This window comes from Notolabrus celidotus, chromosome 23 (assembly GCF_009762535.1).
Source record: "Notolabrus celidotus isolate fNotCel1 chromosome 23, fNotCel1.pri, whole genome shotgun sequence".
Lineage (NCBI taxonomy): Eukaryota > Metazoa > Chordata > Actinopteri > Labriformes > Labridae > Notolabrus > Notolabrus celidotus.
In genome coordinates, this window is record NC_048294.1 from 24,622,701 (window position 1) to 24,642,118 (window position 19,418).

At 42.2% G+C, this 19,418-nt stretch overlaps 1 protein-coding gene across 5 annotated transcripts in view; it reads right to left on the reverse strand.

Moving 5' to 3' along the window:
* The window catches only part of chrnb1l (cholinergic receptor, nicotinic, beta 1 (muscle) like), a 118,138-nt gene that overhangs the window by 33,869 nt on the left and 64,851 nt on the right, over positions 1 to 19,418 (reverse strand). For 2 of the 5 annotated variants that reach the window (XM_034676555.1, XM_034676556.1), the window contains exon 12: positions 18,889 to 19,178. The exons of 1 other annotated variant lie outside the window; for it this stretch is intronic. In XM_034676555.1, coding sequence (XP_034532446.1) covers positions 18,969 to 19,178 — 210 coding nt within the window. In that variant the 3' untranslated portion in view covers positions 18,889 to 18,968. Of the gene's footprint in view, positions 1 to 5,405; positions 5,695 to 16,477; positions 16,496 to 18,888; positions 19,179 to 19,418 lie in introns of those variants that run through there. 2 more of the 5 variants (XM_034676557.1, XM_034676560.1) reach the window with 2 other exon arrangements.

Sequence of the window (19,418 nt, forward strand, 5' to 3'; positions counted from 1 at the left end):
ACTGAAGAATAAGACCAAACCGGGACCAAAAAAGTCCTGAAAGATGCAGTTCATTTCTTTATACAATTAAAGCAAATTGACAGAATGATTACTGGCCTGGGCATAAACACACTTCCTCTCTTGAGTGTCCATCCTGGATCAAGAGGATGGACGCTCTAGCCCAAACCGGCTTCTTGCCCTGGCTCTGCCTTCCTAGTCCTCCTACTTACATCTCTTTTCCTACATCCCCCTACCCTCATTCTTCATTACAATAGGGAGAAAGTGGGAGGTAGAGAGTACAGCCCCACCCAGCTCTGGTGATCTGTGGCCCCTGTTTTCCCTGTCCTCTTTCCAACACCTCTCTACAGACTCCTCACTTTGTTTTTTCCTGTCTTTTTTGAGTCTGTGTATGAAGGGTTCAGAGCCAGCATGGACAAGGGTGTTTCTGGGGTGCTGGATTTAACTGTTGAGCCTCCCCCAAGGTGTAGTGAGCCTAAATTTACAAAAAAAACTGGTAAAGGGAAGCGCCCACTTGAAAACCCTGTTGCAGTGTGTAATATTGTGTAGCGTCTAACCCTGGCTGCAGATCCCAAACAACTTCCCCTCCATGCATTTAGGAATATCCCAGAGGTACAGTGCTGAAACATGGCTGACCCTGTAAATGAGACCTACTCCCTCTACAGATATAGAGATCTCTTTCTATTCTTATTTTCAGGTACACACAAGTGAAACCGCACTTTTGTAGATTAGATTGAATTTCTGAAAATGACTGGAAACAGATTCCCCAATCTTACTTTGGAGGTTAAGCGGGGTGACCTAAGCTGTTCAAAGAGAGCACATGACACATGCCACTGGCCCCCAGATCACAGCATGACTGTTCTCCATGGATCAGCGAGCCAGGCCTACAGTGGCGAAGGGTTACATTTTCTACTGGGATGACCAATGCTTAAAATATACAGAGTATACCCTTTGTTAAAGCCTCTGGGAACCCAAATCAAGTCAAAAACAAGGCCAAATATGTTCTTTTGCCCCTAAATTATATTTTCTACAGCAACAAAATGCAAATAACTGATGGTATTGAATACAGGTACATGTTTAACATTGATTATCAACGATCAGGCTCATTAAAATATTCTCCGCGGACATACAGTCTTATAATGTGAAGGCTCATAATACTAACAAAAAGTAATTCAGACTCAGTGTCCAGTTTTCTGTCTACTCGTTCTTATTGAGAAAAATAAACGTGTGTATTCGGTCAGGTGTCAGCCTGGAGCGCAACCGGGTCATAATCAGTCCAGCTGCAGAGAAGCTCAGACGGCTCTGATGTTGCTGCTCTGCAAACATAGTGTACCAGCAATTCCCAGCAGTCTGTTGGCTTTGTATCTAAAGGTGGAAATGTCCTGTTTATAGTTGTCAACCTTCGTGTCCGTGTCGTTGTTGGCAGCAGTTGTGCATTGATCCTCTTTAAAAAGTGCTCGTGGAGACCTGACGCACAGCTGAGCGTCTCTGCTGTGCTCAACACCTTCAGTCAGCTGATTCACTTTGAAACATGCTTTAAACTTAAAACACCTCCCTGATAGCTGAGTGTAATATGAGACCACATGATGTTTGTTCCACGTCAAGGAAAATTGAAAACAAAAATGTTTTGAGTAATTTCTTAACAATTAATTAATCAATACTTGATTATTTTCTTCCTGCAGTGCTCAGACTATATAACCAATAATATATATATATATATATATATATATATATATTTTTTTTTTTTTTTACCTCTTTGATTTTAATTGCTAATAACTTTTTAATAATTGATATTTTATAGGCTCTTGTTTGCTTTTTTTTTTTTGCACCGTCTGCTTTGCTACTGTGACACTTGAATTTCCCCGTTGTGGGACGAGTAAAGAACTATCTATCTATCTATCTATCTATCTATCTATCTATCTATCTATCTATCTATCTATCTATCTATCTATCTATCTATCTATCTATCTATCGTGTACATCTTTAATTGGAACTGAACTTTAATCCATTTTTGAAGTATAATCGGTTACGTTTTTGATACTGTTCTAACACTAGGATAAAGAAGGCGGGGCTAACTTTGATATTTATTACGTATGAATATCTAACCAATCAGAAATTAAACACTGAGTCACGTGCACACATGTTCAACAAAACTACTCCGCTCCTGCTCAGACCGTCTCCTGACATCTCAGCCAGCTCCCCTCAGAGTTGTCTTAGCTGTTAGCTTGTTGGCTAATCACGTACTGCCTGTAATCTGTCTGTATAGCTGTCTCTCGTGTGTCCCTGTCTGCAAATCCACCGCTGAAGATGACAGCTTGTTGTCATTCTTCTGTTTAACTAACTGTGGTGGATTTGGGAAAATTTGGGGACGCGGTTGAGTTGAGCCGTGGTCGAGTGGCTAAAGCAGTCCCACATTGTTTCTGCTCATTTCCCCCAGGACCGGTTCACTAACTTTCCTCAGGACCGGTTCACTAACTTTCCCCAGGACCGGTTCAATAACTTTCCCCAGGACCGGTTCACTAACTTTCCCCAGGACCGGTCCACTAACTTTCCTCAGGACCGGTTCAATAACTTTCCCCAGGACCAGTCCACTAACTTTCCCCAGGACCGGTTCACCAACTTTCCTCAGGACCGGTTCACTAACTTTCCCCAGGACCAGTCCACTAACTTTCCCCAGGACCGGTTCACTAACTTTCCCCAGGACCGGTTCACTAACTTTCCTCAGGACCGGTTCACTAACTTTCCCCAGGACCGGTTCACTAACTTTCCCCAGGACCGGTTCACTAACTTTCCCCAGGACCGGTCCACTAACTTTCCTCAGGACCGGTTCACTAACTTTCCCCAGGACCGGTTCACTAACTTTCCCCAGGACCGGTTCACTAACTTTCCCCAGGACCAGTCCACTAACTTTCCTCAGGACCGGTTCACTAACTTTCCCCAGGACCAGTCCACTAACTTTCCCCAGGACCGGTTCACTAACTTTCCCCAGGACCAGTCCACTAACTTTCCTCAGGACCGGTTCACTAACTTTCCCCAGGACCAGTCCACTAACTTTCCCCAGGACCGGTTCACTAACTTTCCCCAGGACCGGTTCACCAACTTTTCCCAAACAGCTCAGAGTTTAGACAAACAGCTCCGTCTGACACCCGGAGCCGAGCTCCTCTGCGTTCACATACTACACTTCAGCCTCCTCTGCTCTGGGGTGTCCCATGGTCCTGATGCCCCGGAGACTATGGAGTGATAAAACTAATAAATGATAGAAGTCCTGATTCTGAAGTATTTTGTGACTCAGCACTCAGAGACCATTGTAAATGAATAATTTTCAGATTCTAGAGTTTTGATGTCTTTAGATTCAGAGTCAGACGGCTCAAACATGCAGGCTGTGAACTCTCTCTTGACCTGTCAATCAAAGAGTTAGGTCACGCCCACACAGTCCTGATAAATGCTCTGACCTATAAAATAAGATGTTTTTGAACAGATTATTTTCAGAGTTGTGGATGTTTATTTTCACACAGATTTTTGTTGAAGCTTGATTACACATTACATTTTGATATTCTATGTGAATTTTAAATATTCCATTCACGTTTCCACAGCCTTTAAGGCTCAATTTCCAATAGCATTTAATACTATTTGAATCACTGAAATCTTTGACGTTAAATTTTAAGTCTGAAATTATCAGCAGATTTCTGTCTAATGACTGGTCTAATCAAAAAAGGGTTTCAGTTCTTAACAATGATGGATTGACTCATCTGAAATATTTGGTGGAACAACACGTGGAAAAGAGGGAGAAGGACAGCCGGGGCAGGCAAAAGAAGCAGTCAGCAGGGCAGGTGCTGTTCGATGGGTAGCAAAGGTGACTGAGCTAATGTAATTGATACGCAGCGGGGGGATGGGATCAAAGGGATGTCTAGGATACCAGTTCCATCAGGGACAAAAATAGACCCTGATTAACAAACAATGAGTTGTTAATGTGATTCATTATATGTTCCAGAGCAGGTTTTTGCTTTATGAGTTAAAAAAGAGAATAAGAACTTCTTTCACAGGGATTTAGGGACTGAGGACTGTCTTCTACTTAGCTCCTTGTTCTTTTACCGCCAGTCTTTCCGTTTGGGGAAATAAGTGGCAAATTAGCCCCAGGTTTTGGACTTAAAAAAGGGACAGGAAAAAATCACCACAATCCCTGTGGAGCTTCTCAAACAGAGCAGGACAGCGGTCAGAAGGTTAAAGTCAGAGCCCTTCAGCTCAGCTCAGATAAGAACTAGTTGTAACAAATCGATTTCAATTATGATTTTTATCCCCCAAAAAAGGCAGAGGAAGTGGAATCAATACCAATTTAACTGAACTGACAGAGTGCAGCAGGATCCAGGCTGCTTGTGTATGTTATCTGACTGAACTGCAGGTATGCCTTAATTTTCTGAGTGCAAGCTTGCATTTGGGGGTTATGAAGATTCCCTCCGGTCCAGCCAAGCAGGAAATATGTTCAGCTGTAGTCTTAGGAGAGTGAGAGGAATTGTAACACTGCACAACAGGTCGCACACACGCAAAGGGCAACTGTTTGCTTCCCAAGCACGACATGGGGTCAAAGGTCAGAGTCAAAGTTAGTCAGGCATTGTTGTTCGTCTTTCTGCCTCTTTCTCCCAAACTCTCAATGTCACCGCACAGATCAAAACTTAAGGCTGGATTTAAAGGCACAGTTAAAAGAGAACTGGTTGATATGATAACTGTGGCAGCAGATTTTGATAAAGAAAATTGCATAATTAGTGGTTGGATCAAAGTAAAACAGAATTAACCTTTAAAGCTTAAAGTGCACTACCAGTCAAAAGTTTGGAAACACCTCCTCAGTCAAGGGTTTGTATTTATTGGAATGATTGTAAACACTTAAGATTAATACTGAAGACATCAACACTATGAAAGAACATATATGGAATTATTGAATGAACCAAAAAGTGTTAAACAAAGCAGAATCTGTTTTATATTTTAGATTCTGTAAAGTAGCCCCCTTTTTCCTTCATGACAGCTTTGCACACTCTTGGTATTCTCTCAGTCTGCTTCATGAAGTGGTCTCCTGGAATGGTTTCTAATGAACATGAGCCTTGTCAAGAGTTCATTTGTAGAATGACTTGCCTTCTTAATGTGTTTGAGACCATCAGTTGTGTTGTTCAGAGGTAGGGTTAGTACACAATGGATAGCCCTATTTGACTACTGTTGTAATCCAGATTATAGCAAAACCAGATTATTTCATAGTTTTGATGTCTTCAGTATTAATCTACAATGTTGAAAATAATTAAAATAAATAAAAACATTGAATTAGAAGGTGTGTCCAAACTTTTGACTGGTAGTGTATGTCAGCTCAACAAAATCAAAACACCAAGAAAAGCTATCCACACACACGAGGTCAAGAGTCTTACCTGAGAAAGTGAAACAAATGCAGCTGCATAAGAAGATAAACGCGTTCAACCTCACATGAATGTCCATTCTCATCCTCATTTGTCCGATCATGGCAGTCATGACATCTTAAATTTCAAAGGCCTTGTTCTCTGCTGAACAGGATCACTGATGCTGGAGCCTTGAATCACGAAGAAGCGCACTAAAGAAGGCACACCTTTCAAGCTTCAGCATTCACGAGCACACCGTCAGCCGAATATCAGCATGTAGGCACCTTCAACAGCACACAGCGTTCAGCTAACGTGGCTCCCTCCTGTCCTTTCGTCTCTTTGTGGCCATGGCTCCATGGGTGAAACCACGGCCTGATTGGGCGTGCGTGCTGGGAGTGACGAGTGGGTGGAATGTGTTTGTACTGGGAAGCCTGTGGGGAAGGCACCTGTTGGTGCTCACCAATCCTGAGGTTAGCACTGTGGGGACGGTGGAGGAGGAAGTGGAGGGGGTAAAGGAATGGCAATGGACTACGGGTTATGACAATGGAGATATTTTTGGGTGGGGAGTGAGGGGGCAGGGTGGAGCGTGGAGTGGATGGTGTGGGGTGGTTTTTTTAAGCTGAAGTGGTGGCATCCCTTACTCCCTTCATTTTCAATGCTGTCTTCATCCTCTATTTGACCTCTCCTCTTTTCTGGGTGAATACAATCTTAATCACCTTCACTTATTAGATTCTTTCACACATTCATATCCATCCTGCCTCGTCTCCTGTTCAACTGAATCACTGTGGTTGTGCTGATTTGAGTCTGTTATACAGTAGGACACGAACAATGGTCGCATTGAAGCTGTAAATCAAATGTTGGGGGGAAATGTTTTCTCATCAAATTTACTTTTAATCCCAGATTATTTCTGTTAAAAAAAACAGACAAAGTTAGGATAGAGTAGAGTGAACATCCAGGGGATTGAGACAGTGAAATCTTACAAGTACCTGGGTGTTCACCTGAACAATAAACTGGACTGGTCAGATAACTCTAACGCGCTGTACAAGAAGGGACAAAGCAGACTCTTTTGGTGTGGAGGGGGCTCTTCTGAAGTCCTTCTTTGACTCTGTGGTGGCATCAGCCATCTTCTTTGGAGTGGTCTGCTGGGGAAGCAGCATCTTCTGCTGCTGACAGGAAGAAGCCGAACAGACTGGTGAAGAAGGTCAGCTCTGTCCTGGGCTGCCCACTGGACCCTGTGGAGGTGGTGGCTGACAGGAGGATGATAGCAAAGCTATCTTTTGTGATAGACAACACATCACACCCCCTCCAGGAGACCATAACACTGGGAAGCTCGTTCAGTGACAGACCACTTCACCCACGTTGTCTCATGGAGAGATACCGCAGGTCTTTCCTTCCTGTTGTGTTCAGACTTCACAACAAACAGTAATAATATAATTTCACCAAACGGACACAAGTTCAATATCTCCCCTGTCTATTTATCCACGTTCAATAATCACTCATCTCACTCCAAACATGTGCAATAAGTTTCTGCCCACATTCTTACTTCTGTACGTTGTTTTTTATTCACTCATGTTACTCCTGTGCACATTTCTTACAGTATCACTGGTTTTGTAAATATATTTTAAATATACTTATTTAGTTTGTACAAAGCCTACTTTTCTTCTAAAATGCTAATTTACTTTTCACTTTTTAATTGATAATACATTTAATAATTACTAGGGATGCACCAAAATGAAAATTCTTGGCCAAAACCGAAAACCAAAAATGAGGAAACCAAGGCCTAAAACGGAAACACCGAAATACATTATTATACCAATTATTAGTAGGGAGACCGGGGACAGTTGTAACTAGTGATGGGGAAATGAGGCTTCCCGAACCACTAGTTGTATTTTTTGACTCCTCTAGATGGCTCAAACCCCGCCTCTTTACCTCACACTACGTTAGGTGAGTTCAGCATTTCCAATATGGCAGCCGCCGACGATTGGCTTGTGTGCTTGTGTGCTTCACCAAGTTGAGTATGTGGTAGAACCCCCTGCACTTCCTTTGTGTAGTCTGCCTCCCTTCTGGTGGCCTCAGCGTACATTGAGTTGATCTTGTTTATTTGGATTTCTTGTTTAGTTTGATTAGGTTAGTTAGTTTATGTTAGGGGTTCATTGTAGTTTTTAATAATAATTTTATTAACTTTGTAGAAGGCCTATTTTAAATACTTGTTAAAATGAAATACTCTTTAACCCTCATTATTTGTTTGTTTATTGTTTCATTGTATCACTTTCTTTCTCCTTTCCTAGGTAATTTATAAAGTTTTTCCATTCTCTCCATTTGAGTTAATAAACTTTGAACTTATTTTGACACCCTGTCTCTGCCTTCTGTCAGTTCTTACCTGTGTGACCTTATTTCATTAAAATCAAGTTGTTCTATAGTTCCTGGGGCGCAGGTCCCCAGGTGGCGTTGCCGGTTTTCATTTATGTTTACACCTTAGCTACGAGTCCGCCCTGCCACATTAAAAAAACACATAAAACACAGTATTAGCAGAATGATGAGACCAAAAGGTAGAAAGTGCATCAGTCAGTAAAGTGTTATGTGGGATTCATCTTGACAGGTGATTGGCTGTCAGCTGAAACATTGTTTGGATGTGAGTGTGTGAAGGAGGAGGGGAGGGAATCAGTCTGTTTCTGATCCTCACAGCTTGTGGGTAAAAGCTGTTCAGCATCCTGCTGGATCTGCAGCAGATACTTCTGTACCTCTTCCCTGGATGCAGGAGGGAAAATAGACCTTGAGGAGGGTGGTGGGGGTCCTTAAGGATGGAGAAGGTTCTGCAGATGCAGCGCTGCTGGTGGATCTCCATTAAGGAGGTGAGAGGGGCACCGATGATCTTGCTGACTGTCCTCACTACTCTGTTTAGCCACTGGTGTTCATTGCGACTCCCAAACTAGGAAGTGCGGCTGTATGTTAGGACGCTCTCTATGGTGCCTCTGTAGAAGGTGATGAGGTGGGGGGTGGGAACTCCTGTCCTTTTGAGTCTCCGGAGGGGACGGAGCTGCTGCTGAGCTTTTTTGATGACTGTGGGGTGTTGGTGGTGGTTGTCAGGTTGTCGGATAGGTGAACTCCTAGAAACTTGGTGTTGCTAACCCTCTCCACGGCAGCACCATCGATGGTCATTATTAGGGCGTGATAAATTTAAACAATCTTTATCAATCAAGGAAGTCTATCTTCTCCTTGATGTCATCTCAGTCCTTATGTAGTCAAAGCACATGTCCAAGTAAAGTCACAAATCCTGAAAATCAGGACTTGAGTCTGACTTGAATCCAATTAAACCTGTGTCAGCTTCGCTGGTCCCCAGAATATTAGATGTTTAAACTGATATTTTTATTATTAAAGGCCTGAAATGGTTACATGTTGTATCTAAGATGTAGCTCAGCCAAACTCCACTAGCTGGGGCTGTAGCTCTGGTTATCATCATGACCTTATTGGTGCTGCCATAAGAAGATTCTCTACTATGCAGATGTAAACAAGCACATATACCAGATGGCGTCACATTTTGCACAATTTTAATAGTTTTTGCTGTTTTCTTACCTTAATTAAGTTCAATCACGATTCAAATGTATGTTTTATGACTGAGAAATGAGATGCTTTGGAACAACTTTGCCTTATACGTACATTGATGTATTTGTGGTAGCCTCTGCACGACAGTCAGGGTAGATTTTACCAAGAAACCAACACTTCTATACAACCTGGTTACATTTATTCTCCTGCTAGTCCTCTACACTAAAGATAACAGACACTTTGTGAGTTTAAACATTTTTGGTCAGCTACCAACAAGAATAAAATCCCATTATTGGTTGGCTCATTGTAACCAACTTTATTAGCAAGCTCATGAGTCAGCTGAAGGACATAAACTGTAACTTAGATATCTTTATTAGACATTTCTCCCCTGGTCTCCAGAAACACCCTCATCTCCTGCTACATATAATTCACGTAGTAGCTGATATGTCACACGGGACTTCCATCAGATCCGTGTCCGGTCCATCTCTGATCCACTGCGGTCCGGCTCCATGCTCTCTCTCGGAGCAGGACCACCGGACAGCTGGAGTCATGTGACCGAGGTTTTCCCGCGTTGATTACTGAATCAAGGATCCTCCTCCTCCTCTCGCAGCAAATGTTCACTCCTCTGTAAAGAGTCTTGGAGTTCATTTTGACAGTGCCTTCAAATTTGGGAAACAAATCTCTTCTGTGGTTCAGTCCAGCTTCTTCCAGCTGAGACTCATAGCAAAGGTGAAGGCATATCTCCCTCCTAAGGATCTAGAGAGAGTTGTACATGCCTTTAATACGGCTAGGCTTGATTATTGTAATTCTTTGTATGTGGGCTTAGACATGCCGTCTATTCAGCGCCTGCAGCTTGTACAAAATGCGGCAGCTCGCCTCCTGACTGGCAGGAAAAAGAGGGAGCTCATCACACCTGTGCTGTGTGCTCTCCACTGGCTCCCAGTCCGTCACAGGATTGATTTTAAAGTTGCACTTTTAACGTACAAGGCCCTAAATGGATTGGCTCCATCCTACTTGGCTGATCTTCTCCATGCTCACAACCCAACCCGAGCACTGAGGTCAACAAACCAGCTGCTTCTGGATGTGCCTAAAAGTCGCCTTAAAACCCGGGGAGACCGAGCCTTTGCAGCAGCGGCCCCCAAGCTCTGGAATGGCTTGATCCAATTATGATCGGCCCCAACTGTTGAATGTTTTAAATCTTTGTTGAAGACCCATCTCTTCTCTTTGGCCTTCTCCTCGTGAAGAGGACATTAATATCCTGTTATGTTGTTGTTTATTGTTGTCTTCATGTAATTTTTACTTTTTACCTTGTAAAGCACTTTGGACAACACTGGTTGTTTTTAGATGTGCTATATAAATAAAGTTGACTTGACTTGACTCTCCTCATCCATGTTGTCTTTCTGGTCCTCTGAAAACCTCTGACCTGTTGACTCCAGGCCTGGCTCCGCTCATCATGATGGTTTGTTGTTGTAGTTAAGTGAAATACGATCTGGTGATAACACAGAGTGTTTTATTCTGAAAATTAACAGGATGTTTTCATTTTGTTTTGGTGAAACCTGACTTCCTGTCCCGCTCCATCTGCTCTGTTGAGATTGATGCGGTGTGCTCCAGCATCCGGCTAAAATAGAAGTCTTGTGTATCTGATCCGGAGGACTCCGACCTGCTGGATCCATAGACTGTAAATAAAAATGGACAGCGTTGCTCCGCCTCTTCCCGTTGTACAGTTCTGAAGCCAAAAAATCCCTCTCCTGGGCGCAGCCATTGTGCAGCCAGATCCTGTGAAGCCTTTGTAATAAGCTCCGCCCTACAGCGTGACATCACAAGACGCTGTGTCCTTTGAAGTTTCCTTCTACGGCGGCTGTGAATCAAAGGAAACCAGGAAGTAAAACCCCGTTTTTTAAACTCTAATAACTAACGAAAAAGAAACTTTTCAGGAAAAAGAGGCCTTGAACACAAAACAGTCAAATACTAGCTACATATCACCACAACATACGGATGTGAGAAACATTCGTACGACGTGTATTTATTTTTTAAAGTTTGACTGCTCCCCCATTCAAATGAATGGGGGAGACGGATTTTTTGACCTATACTGCAGCCAGCCACCAGGGGGCAGTCACACTGCTGAAAGCCTCCCCACCAGGGCCGTATCCGGCACGCTTGGCTGGATCAGAGACGCAGCCGGAATGCAACGGAGCGGATCCAGTGGAAGTTAACACATTGACTAGAATAGAAGCCCATCAGATCCGGTGCTGTGACGGATCAGAGATAGACCGGACACGGATCTGGTGGAATTTGACCATCTTTAATAAAGGCTGTCCACAAACCAGGGATTTTATGTCACTGCCGTTACAAAGAAGTAGAAGTGTTTGGGGTAAAGCAGAGAAGTGTTTATGGATTGACTGAGAGGTCAGTGTCCCAAATCATATATGGAAACTTGAATACGTGTCCTGAAAGCAGCACAGAATTTGGACTTGTGTGGCTCATTTTGCTTTTGAAAAATGTGGCTCAGAGGCACATCTCGGCTTGTCAGGACAAATAGTCTTCCAGGGTGAAAACTGAACCTGAAATAAGTTGCAGCAGTAGAAAAAGTCATTCATAAGTTATGAAACATTTTAATAATGTCAGAGTTGTCACGACAAGTGAAATTTAGATACATAAAGCTTGCAGGTAGTGGAGCAGAGAAGAACTTATTCAGCCGAGTAAAGCTGACATGACGTTATACGTCTCCGAGCCGTTAGAGCTGATGTTTGTGCGGGAATGAATGTGAGAGACTCTGAAGGACTGATGCTGTGGAGTGAAAACCTGCAGCATTAAGTTGCTGAAGCAGAGTCTAGAATTACCAACCGTCTTGGCAGGCGCAGCGAGGTGTTGTTAATAGTGATGGAAAGGTCTTCTAGGTTTCATGAGCCTGCGTAAGGAAAGAGAACTTCCATCTTGCTCATACTGGGCTTGAAATGAGCTTGAGGCAAGCAAAGATAAGCATGTCGAATGGGGTATAAAAATAGAGATGGATGTTGTTACTGTAGAGATGGTAAGAGAAGTTCAAGGATGTGAAAACCTGAAGTGTTGTGATTGATAAAGTGAAGGCCTTGGAACAAACTCGGTTTTCCTGCCGTGTCTTGGATCCTCAGTGCTGCCGTTGTGAAGCTGATGTTAGTATTTCAAGGACCATCGAGTTATTCTGTCAGCTACAAAAGATAAGAAAGAGCTCCCCTTCTTCCCATTACTTTCCCTCTGACTCTACTGCACATTACCTGTTGTATCTGGTGTCCCTATCCTCTCTGCTGGCCAGGGCATTTAATGCTAGAACACAAACAGGCCATAAATCATGCAGAGGTTGAAAGTTTAGAGAGGGTGAATGTCTCAAAGTGTCTCCCTGCATGCCACAGCGACCAGTAAAAATACATCAAAATGGCCGCTGTTTGTTTTTGTGCAGCTATTGAACAACAAATCTTCTCAGTGCTACAGTTTTGTGGAAGGTCATGTTGTATTGTTACCATACCACAACACTCGTACAGTGTGTTTTTATCACCTCAGAAACATTTCTAAAATTCTGTCTGTTTGAACTTTTAAAGACACAGAGATGATTTTACATGCTTTTATCTCATCACGCCTGGACTACTGTAACAGACTACTTAACCAGAACCAAAAAATCTGACCATATAGCTCCGGTTTTAGCTTCCTTGCACTGGCTCCCTATATGTTTTAGAATTGGATTTAAGATTTGACTGATTACTTTTAAAGGTGACATATCATGCAAAATTGACTTTTTAATGGTTCTCTACCTGAAATATGTTTCCCTGGCATGTCTACAAACCCCCCGAGAATGAAAAAAATCCATTCTGCCCCTGTTCTGATTTCTCCACCTTTCTGTAAATGTGTGCTGAAACCAGCCGTTTCAGACTTCAGTGTTTTTGTTACGTCACAACAATATCCGGTCTGTAACAGAGTCAGAGCTCGGAGCTTGTTCAGCCCATAGACTGTATAAAATACAACTCAACCCCTCCTCTGTTTTTCATTACCTGCACACATGTGTGCTAACAAGGAGCTTAGGAGGGAGGCATGCTAGTTGTAGGCTGTCTTAATAAACACAAAGGTCGGTTTTACTCCCCACGTCTGCAGATTTGAAGATCTAGTGGATGATTTTTATTTATCATGGATAAGTGCTAGCGCTAGTTAGCATAGCCACATAGCTCCATGTTAGTAGCTGTGTACCAAGACAAACGTCGACATACTGACAATTAAAACAACAAGAAACACTAAATCTGTGACCAATCGTTCAGAAAGGTCCTGCTGCGTTTCTGGTAGAGGTCGGTTTTACTCCCCACGTCTGCAGATTTGAAGATCTAGTGGATGATTTTTATTTTCCATGGAAAAGTGCTGGCACTAGTTAGCATAGCTACATAGCTACATGTTCATAGCTGTGTACCAAGACACAAGTCTACATACTGATAAATAAAACAACAAGAAACACTAAATCTGCTGCAGGCGCCTCTACGTCAGGATCAGATTCTGGATCAGATTCAGAAGGTTGAAGTAACGCGGGTCTGTGAGCGGCCGTGTATATTCAGCCAACGTGCCGGAGAGCCGAGGCCACATCCACTTCCTGAGGGGGCGTGGACAGAGAGAAAACAGAGTGTTCTGAGGAGGACTGAAGAAGAGGGCTTTTCAGTCATGCCAAAATCTGATTTCAAAGTGTTTTTTTGAGCATAAACTTTAAAGACATGTTTTGGGGATATAATATATATTGATGAAAAAAGCATGATATGTCACCTTTAATGCTCTACATGGACTCACTCCAAGCTACATAGCAGACCTTTTAGGACCCTATGAGCCGACGTGTGCATTGAGATCCTCGGGCAGAGGTTTATTGTGCATTCCAAATACAAAAATGAAAACAAAAGAGGACGGGGTTCACAGTGAGGGGTCCAACACTCTGGAACCATCTGCCCGAGGAGATCAGGTCTGCTGAGTCAGTGAGCTCTTTTAAATCTCTTCTGAAGACATACTTTTATCACAGAGCCTTCACTGATTTTATTAGATTTTTTTTATTAGGATTTTGTTTTAACTGTCTAAAGAAATATATCTTAAATTTTTTTTAGTTCTTTTAGGTGAATTTTGTCTTTTAAAATATGTTTTACTTCTTGTTTGATTTTATGATCTGCCTGTTTTATTTTACTGCCCATGTGAAGCACTTTGTAACTTGGTTTTTGAAAAGTGCTCTACAACTAAAATATATTATATTATTATTATTATTACATATCACATGTTGAACTGAAAAATGTCATTGTTTTATGAAAACGATATGTTCATTTTGTATTTGATGCCCGCAACATGTTTCAAAGAATAGTCTAAAAAGGTTCATTAGGTGTGACACCATGTACGGTAATAACACAGTTCTTCTTACTAGACCAGTGTGTTTGACTTTTTTTACCTGGACATACACTACCAGTCAAAAGTTTGGACACACCTTATTCAATGTTTTTTATTTATTTTAATTCTTTTCAACATTGTAGATTAATACTGATGAGTGGTGTTTTTTTTTCACCATTACACAACTTTTAATGTTTTGTTGTCCCTGTCCCAAGTATTTACGGAGCCCCTGAAGTCCCAAAAATACATATTTTTTTATCTTATGCGCACAAGATAATTATAACCATCCATCCATTTTCTTCTGCTTATCCGGGGTCGGGTGGCGGAGGTAGCAGTCCAAGCATATTGACCCAGGCATTCCTCTCCACAGCAACACTTTCCAGCTCCTTTTGGGGAATCCCAAGATGATCCCAGACCAGGCGGGAGATATAATCCCTCGAACAAGTTCTGGGTCTTTCACGGGGTCTTCTCCCAGTTGGACGTGCCCGGAACACCTCTAAAGGGAGGCGTCCTGACCAGATGCCCAAACCACCTCAGGTGACTCCTTTTGACGTGGAGGAGCAGCGGCTCTACTCCGAGCTCCCTCCAGATGTCTGAGCTCCTGACCCTCTCTCTAAGGCTGAGCCCAGACACCCTTCAGAGGAAACTCATTTCAGCCGCTTGTATCACAGATCTCATTCTTTCAGTCATGACCCACAGCTCATGACCATAGGTGAGGGTTGGAACGTAGACGACTGGTAAATTGAAAGCTTTGCCTTCTGGCTCAGCTCCCTCTTCAAGACGAAGGTCCGGTACAACGCCCTCATCACTGCTGACGCTGCACCAATCCGCCTGTCGATCTCACACTCCATTTTACCGAACAAGACCCTGAGATACTTAAACTCCTCCGCTTGGGACAAAGACTCGCTCCCCACCGAGAACCATGGCCTCAGATTTGGAGGTATTGACTCTCATCCTGGCCGCTTCGCACTCAGCTGCAAACCGCCCCAATGCCTGCTGGAGGTCCCAGCTCGAAGGAGCCAACAGAACCACATCATCTCCAAAAAGCAGAGATGAAATAATAACTATTACCTCTCCGCATCGCTAACTGAAAGACAACAGCCTCAGCCGGAGTCTTTTTGCAGACAGACACGCCCCCTTATCGAATATCACTCCCTGATTGGACGCTGCAGCAGCTCAATGTATAAAGAAAGAGGGTCATAAAACCTAATAACATAGAATAGAAATATTCAAGCAATATAATAATCTCATGCGCACAAGATAAAAACATTTTTTTAGGGACTTCAGGGGCGCCGCAGTTTTTATCAACATTCTAACATTCAAACTTTGTTGAAACTGGGGTTCAACAATATTAAAGCACTCTTAGCATCAACACTGATGCTGAATAATGAAGGTCAACACGTCACACCCCCTGCAGGAGACTATAACAACACTGAGAACCTTGTTCGGTGACAGGCTCTTTCACCTGCGGTGTCTCACGGAGAGATACCATACGTCTTTTCTTCCTTCAGTGGTCAGACTTTATAACCAACAACAACAACCTCACCAAGAAGGACTCAAGTGTAATATCTCCCCCGTCTAATTATTAACGTGCAATAATTACTCATCCCTCTCCTAACATGTGCAATACTTTTTTCTACCAATCTTCTCAGTTCTGTACATTGTTTTTAACCTATGCTAATAGTCTGTGCACATTTTTCACTGAATCACTGGTTTTGTAAATATATGTAAATGTACTTATTTTGTGTATACGCTCTTAAGATATGCTTATTTTACTTTCTTTAATTCTAATTGCTAATAACTTTTTAATAATTGCTATTTTTGCACTATCTACTTTGCTGCTGTAACACTTTCAAATGTCCTCGTTGTGGGACGAATAAAGGAATATCTTATCTTACACAATGAGCTGTTGAGCTATGCAGTCTTCAACCAGTCAGCCTTTATTGTGGGCAACTGTATTTACACACATAAATATCAGGGAAGCCCATGCAGCAGAGTCTCATGACCAGTTCCTCTCCCTCTCTCTCTCTCTCTGTGTGTGTGTGTGTGTGTGTGTGTGTGTGTGTGTGTGTGTGTGTGTGTGTGTGTGTGTGTGTGTTGAGGATTATTAATAGCGAAGCAGGCAGGTGACAGAGCAAGGGTCACAGCTCTCCTGATAGCATTCTGACAACAGATGCAGCCTTTGATATCCTCCCCTCAGATCTTTACTTAAAAAGACAAACACAAAACGATAGCACAAGATTAAAAGGGCAGGTGTGTGTGTGTTGGAGTCATGTGAGAGAATCCAAAAGCATGTGTGGTGTGCGTGTGGGAGCACATTTAGGACTCTGTCCTCCAAGGTCCTATGTGCACCTTGTTAATATCCTCTGAGTATATGACACACTATGGAGACCTTTAGGAGGGTTATATGATCTTTGCACAGTTTTCTATAAGTCAAATGTTTAATATGAATATTTGGTGGTCAACATATTGTGATTAAGTACTCAGAGATTATCAAACTTAGCATTGACACCTGACTGCTGCATTAAAGTTACAAGTCAGCACTAGTGATGGTCAAATGAGGCTTCGCGAACCACTAGTTGTATTGTTTGACTCCTCTAGATGGCGCTCTTGGTTTAAAAATGAAGGCTCAATGAATGGTAATTCAGTGTGCTTTCAACCCTTTGTTTGAACAGAGAGCGCCATCTAGAGGAGTCAAGAAATACAACTAGTGGTTCCCGAAGATTCATTTCCTCATCACTAGTCTGCACCATAAAAATATAGTTCATGGAAATCAGTGATGTTTTCCTGGACCTAGTTACAAACTGTTTGTAATGTAACAAATGCAACTTAACAAAAAAACATAATGTATGCACCTTCAGGAATGCAACTTCTGAAACATTATGAATGCAACCTAACATAATGTGTGTGACGTAACATACACTACCAGTCAAAAGTTTGGACACACCTTCTCATTCAATGGTTTGTATTTATTTTAATTGCTTTCAACAGTGTAGATTAATACTGAAGACATCAAAACTATGAAATAATCTGGTTTTGCCATAATCTGGATTACAACAGTAGTCAAATAGGGCTATCCATTGTGTACTAAACCTACCTCTGAATAACACAACTGAAGGCCTCAAACACATTAAGAAGGCAAGTCATTCTACAAATGAACTCTTCACAAGGCTCATGTTCATTAGAAACCATTCCAGGAGACCACTTCATGAAGCAGACTGAGAGAATACCAAGAGTGTGCAAAGCTGTCATGAAGGAAAAAGGGGGCTACTTTACAGAATCTGAAATATAAAACAGATTCTGCTTTGTTTAAAGGTGACATATCATGCAAAATTGACTTTTTAATGGTTCTCTACCTGAAATATGTTTCCCTGGCATGTCTACAAACCCCCCGAGAATGAAAAAAATCCATTCTGCCCCTGTTCTGATTTCTACACCTTTCTGTAAATGTGTGTGAAACCAGCCGTTTCAGTTTTCAGTGTTTTTGTTACGTAACAACAATATCCGGTCTGTAACGGAGTCAGAGCTCAGAGCTTGTTCAGCCCATAGACTGTATAAAATAATACTGAATCCCTCCTCTGTTTTTCATTACCTGCACACATGTGTGCTAACAGGGAGCTTAGGAGGGAGGCATGCTAGTTGTAGGCTGTCTTAATAAACACAAAGGTCGGTTTTACTCCCATGATTTTTATTTATCATGGATAAGTGCTAGCGCTAGTTAGCATAGCTACATAGCTACATGTCGTAGCTGTAGCTGTGTACCAAGACACACGTCGACATACTGACAAATAAAACAACAAGAAACACTAAATCTGTGACCAATGGTTCAGAAAGGTCCTGCTGCCTCTCTGGCAGAGGTCGGTTTTACCCCCCACGTCTGCAGATTTGAAGATCTAGTGGATGATTTGTATTTGTCATGGATAAGTGCTAGTGCTAATTAGCATAGCCACATAGCTACATGTTCATAGCTGTAGCTGTAGCTGTGTACCAAGACACACGTCGACATACTGATAAATAAAACAACAAGAAACACTAAATCTGTGACCAATCCTTCAGAAAGGTCCTGCTGCAGGCGCCTCTCCGTCAGGATCAGATTCTGGATCAGATTCAGAGGGTTGAAGTAACGTGATCTCTGAGCAGCCGTGTATATTCAGCCAACATGTAAACATTAGATCAACGTGCTGGACATCCGAGGCACATCCACTTCCTGAGGGGGCGTGGTCAGAGAGAAAACAGAGTGTTCTGAGGAGGACTGAAGAAGAGGGCTTTTCAGGCAGACCAAAATCTGATTTCAAAGTGTTTTTTTGAGCATAAACTTTAAAGACATGTTTTGGGGACCTCTTAGACCAATATATATTGATGAAAAAAGCGTGATATGTCACCTTTAACACTTTGTTGTTCATTCAATAATTCCATATATGTTCTTTCATAGTGTTGATGTCTTCAGTATTAATCTACAGTGTTTACAATCATTACAATAAATACAAACCCTTGAATGAGAAGGTGTTTCCACACTTTTGACCAGTAGTGTACATAATGCACATCAACGTAATGTTCAGCTCTTATTTAAACCCAATAATCTTTTTAGAAGTAGTCAAAATACTTTTTTTTTAAACTTTATTTTGTTGCACTTGCTATGCAGTATTTAGTATTTCTGCATGGTCAAAAATATTTTTACATCTAAAACTGCATGTGAAACAGCCATCCTCCATCATTTCTTTGCAAAGGAACCCATACAGAACTTTTGAAAGACCCGGGTAAACAAGACCCTGGGAACATAAGCCTGACCCTCATGTCTCCTATGTAATGAACATTCCACAGGGTATTGATGCAGCTGGTGAAGTGACTTGGTATGCTTCTCCCCAGTCCAATATTTGAATATCTTCCATGCTAAAAAAAAAAGTGCCAAAAATACAACGAGGATTACTGTGGTTGCAGAAATACCCATGAAGCATTTGTTACGCTGCAGCACATTCTAACACAGGGAAATGAAAGGTATACAGTCTGCTACATGTAGCATCCGGTTTCTCTTGTGTTTATGTGTGAACACCACATTGGAATATCAAACCCTGGATCCACATTCTTCAAACCTAAAGTCTCAAAACACTAAAAACACACACGAGCAGCAGC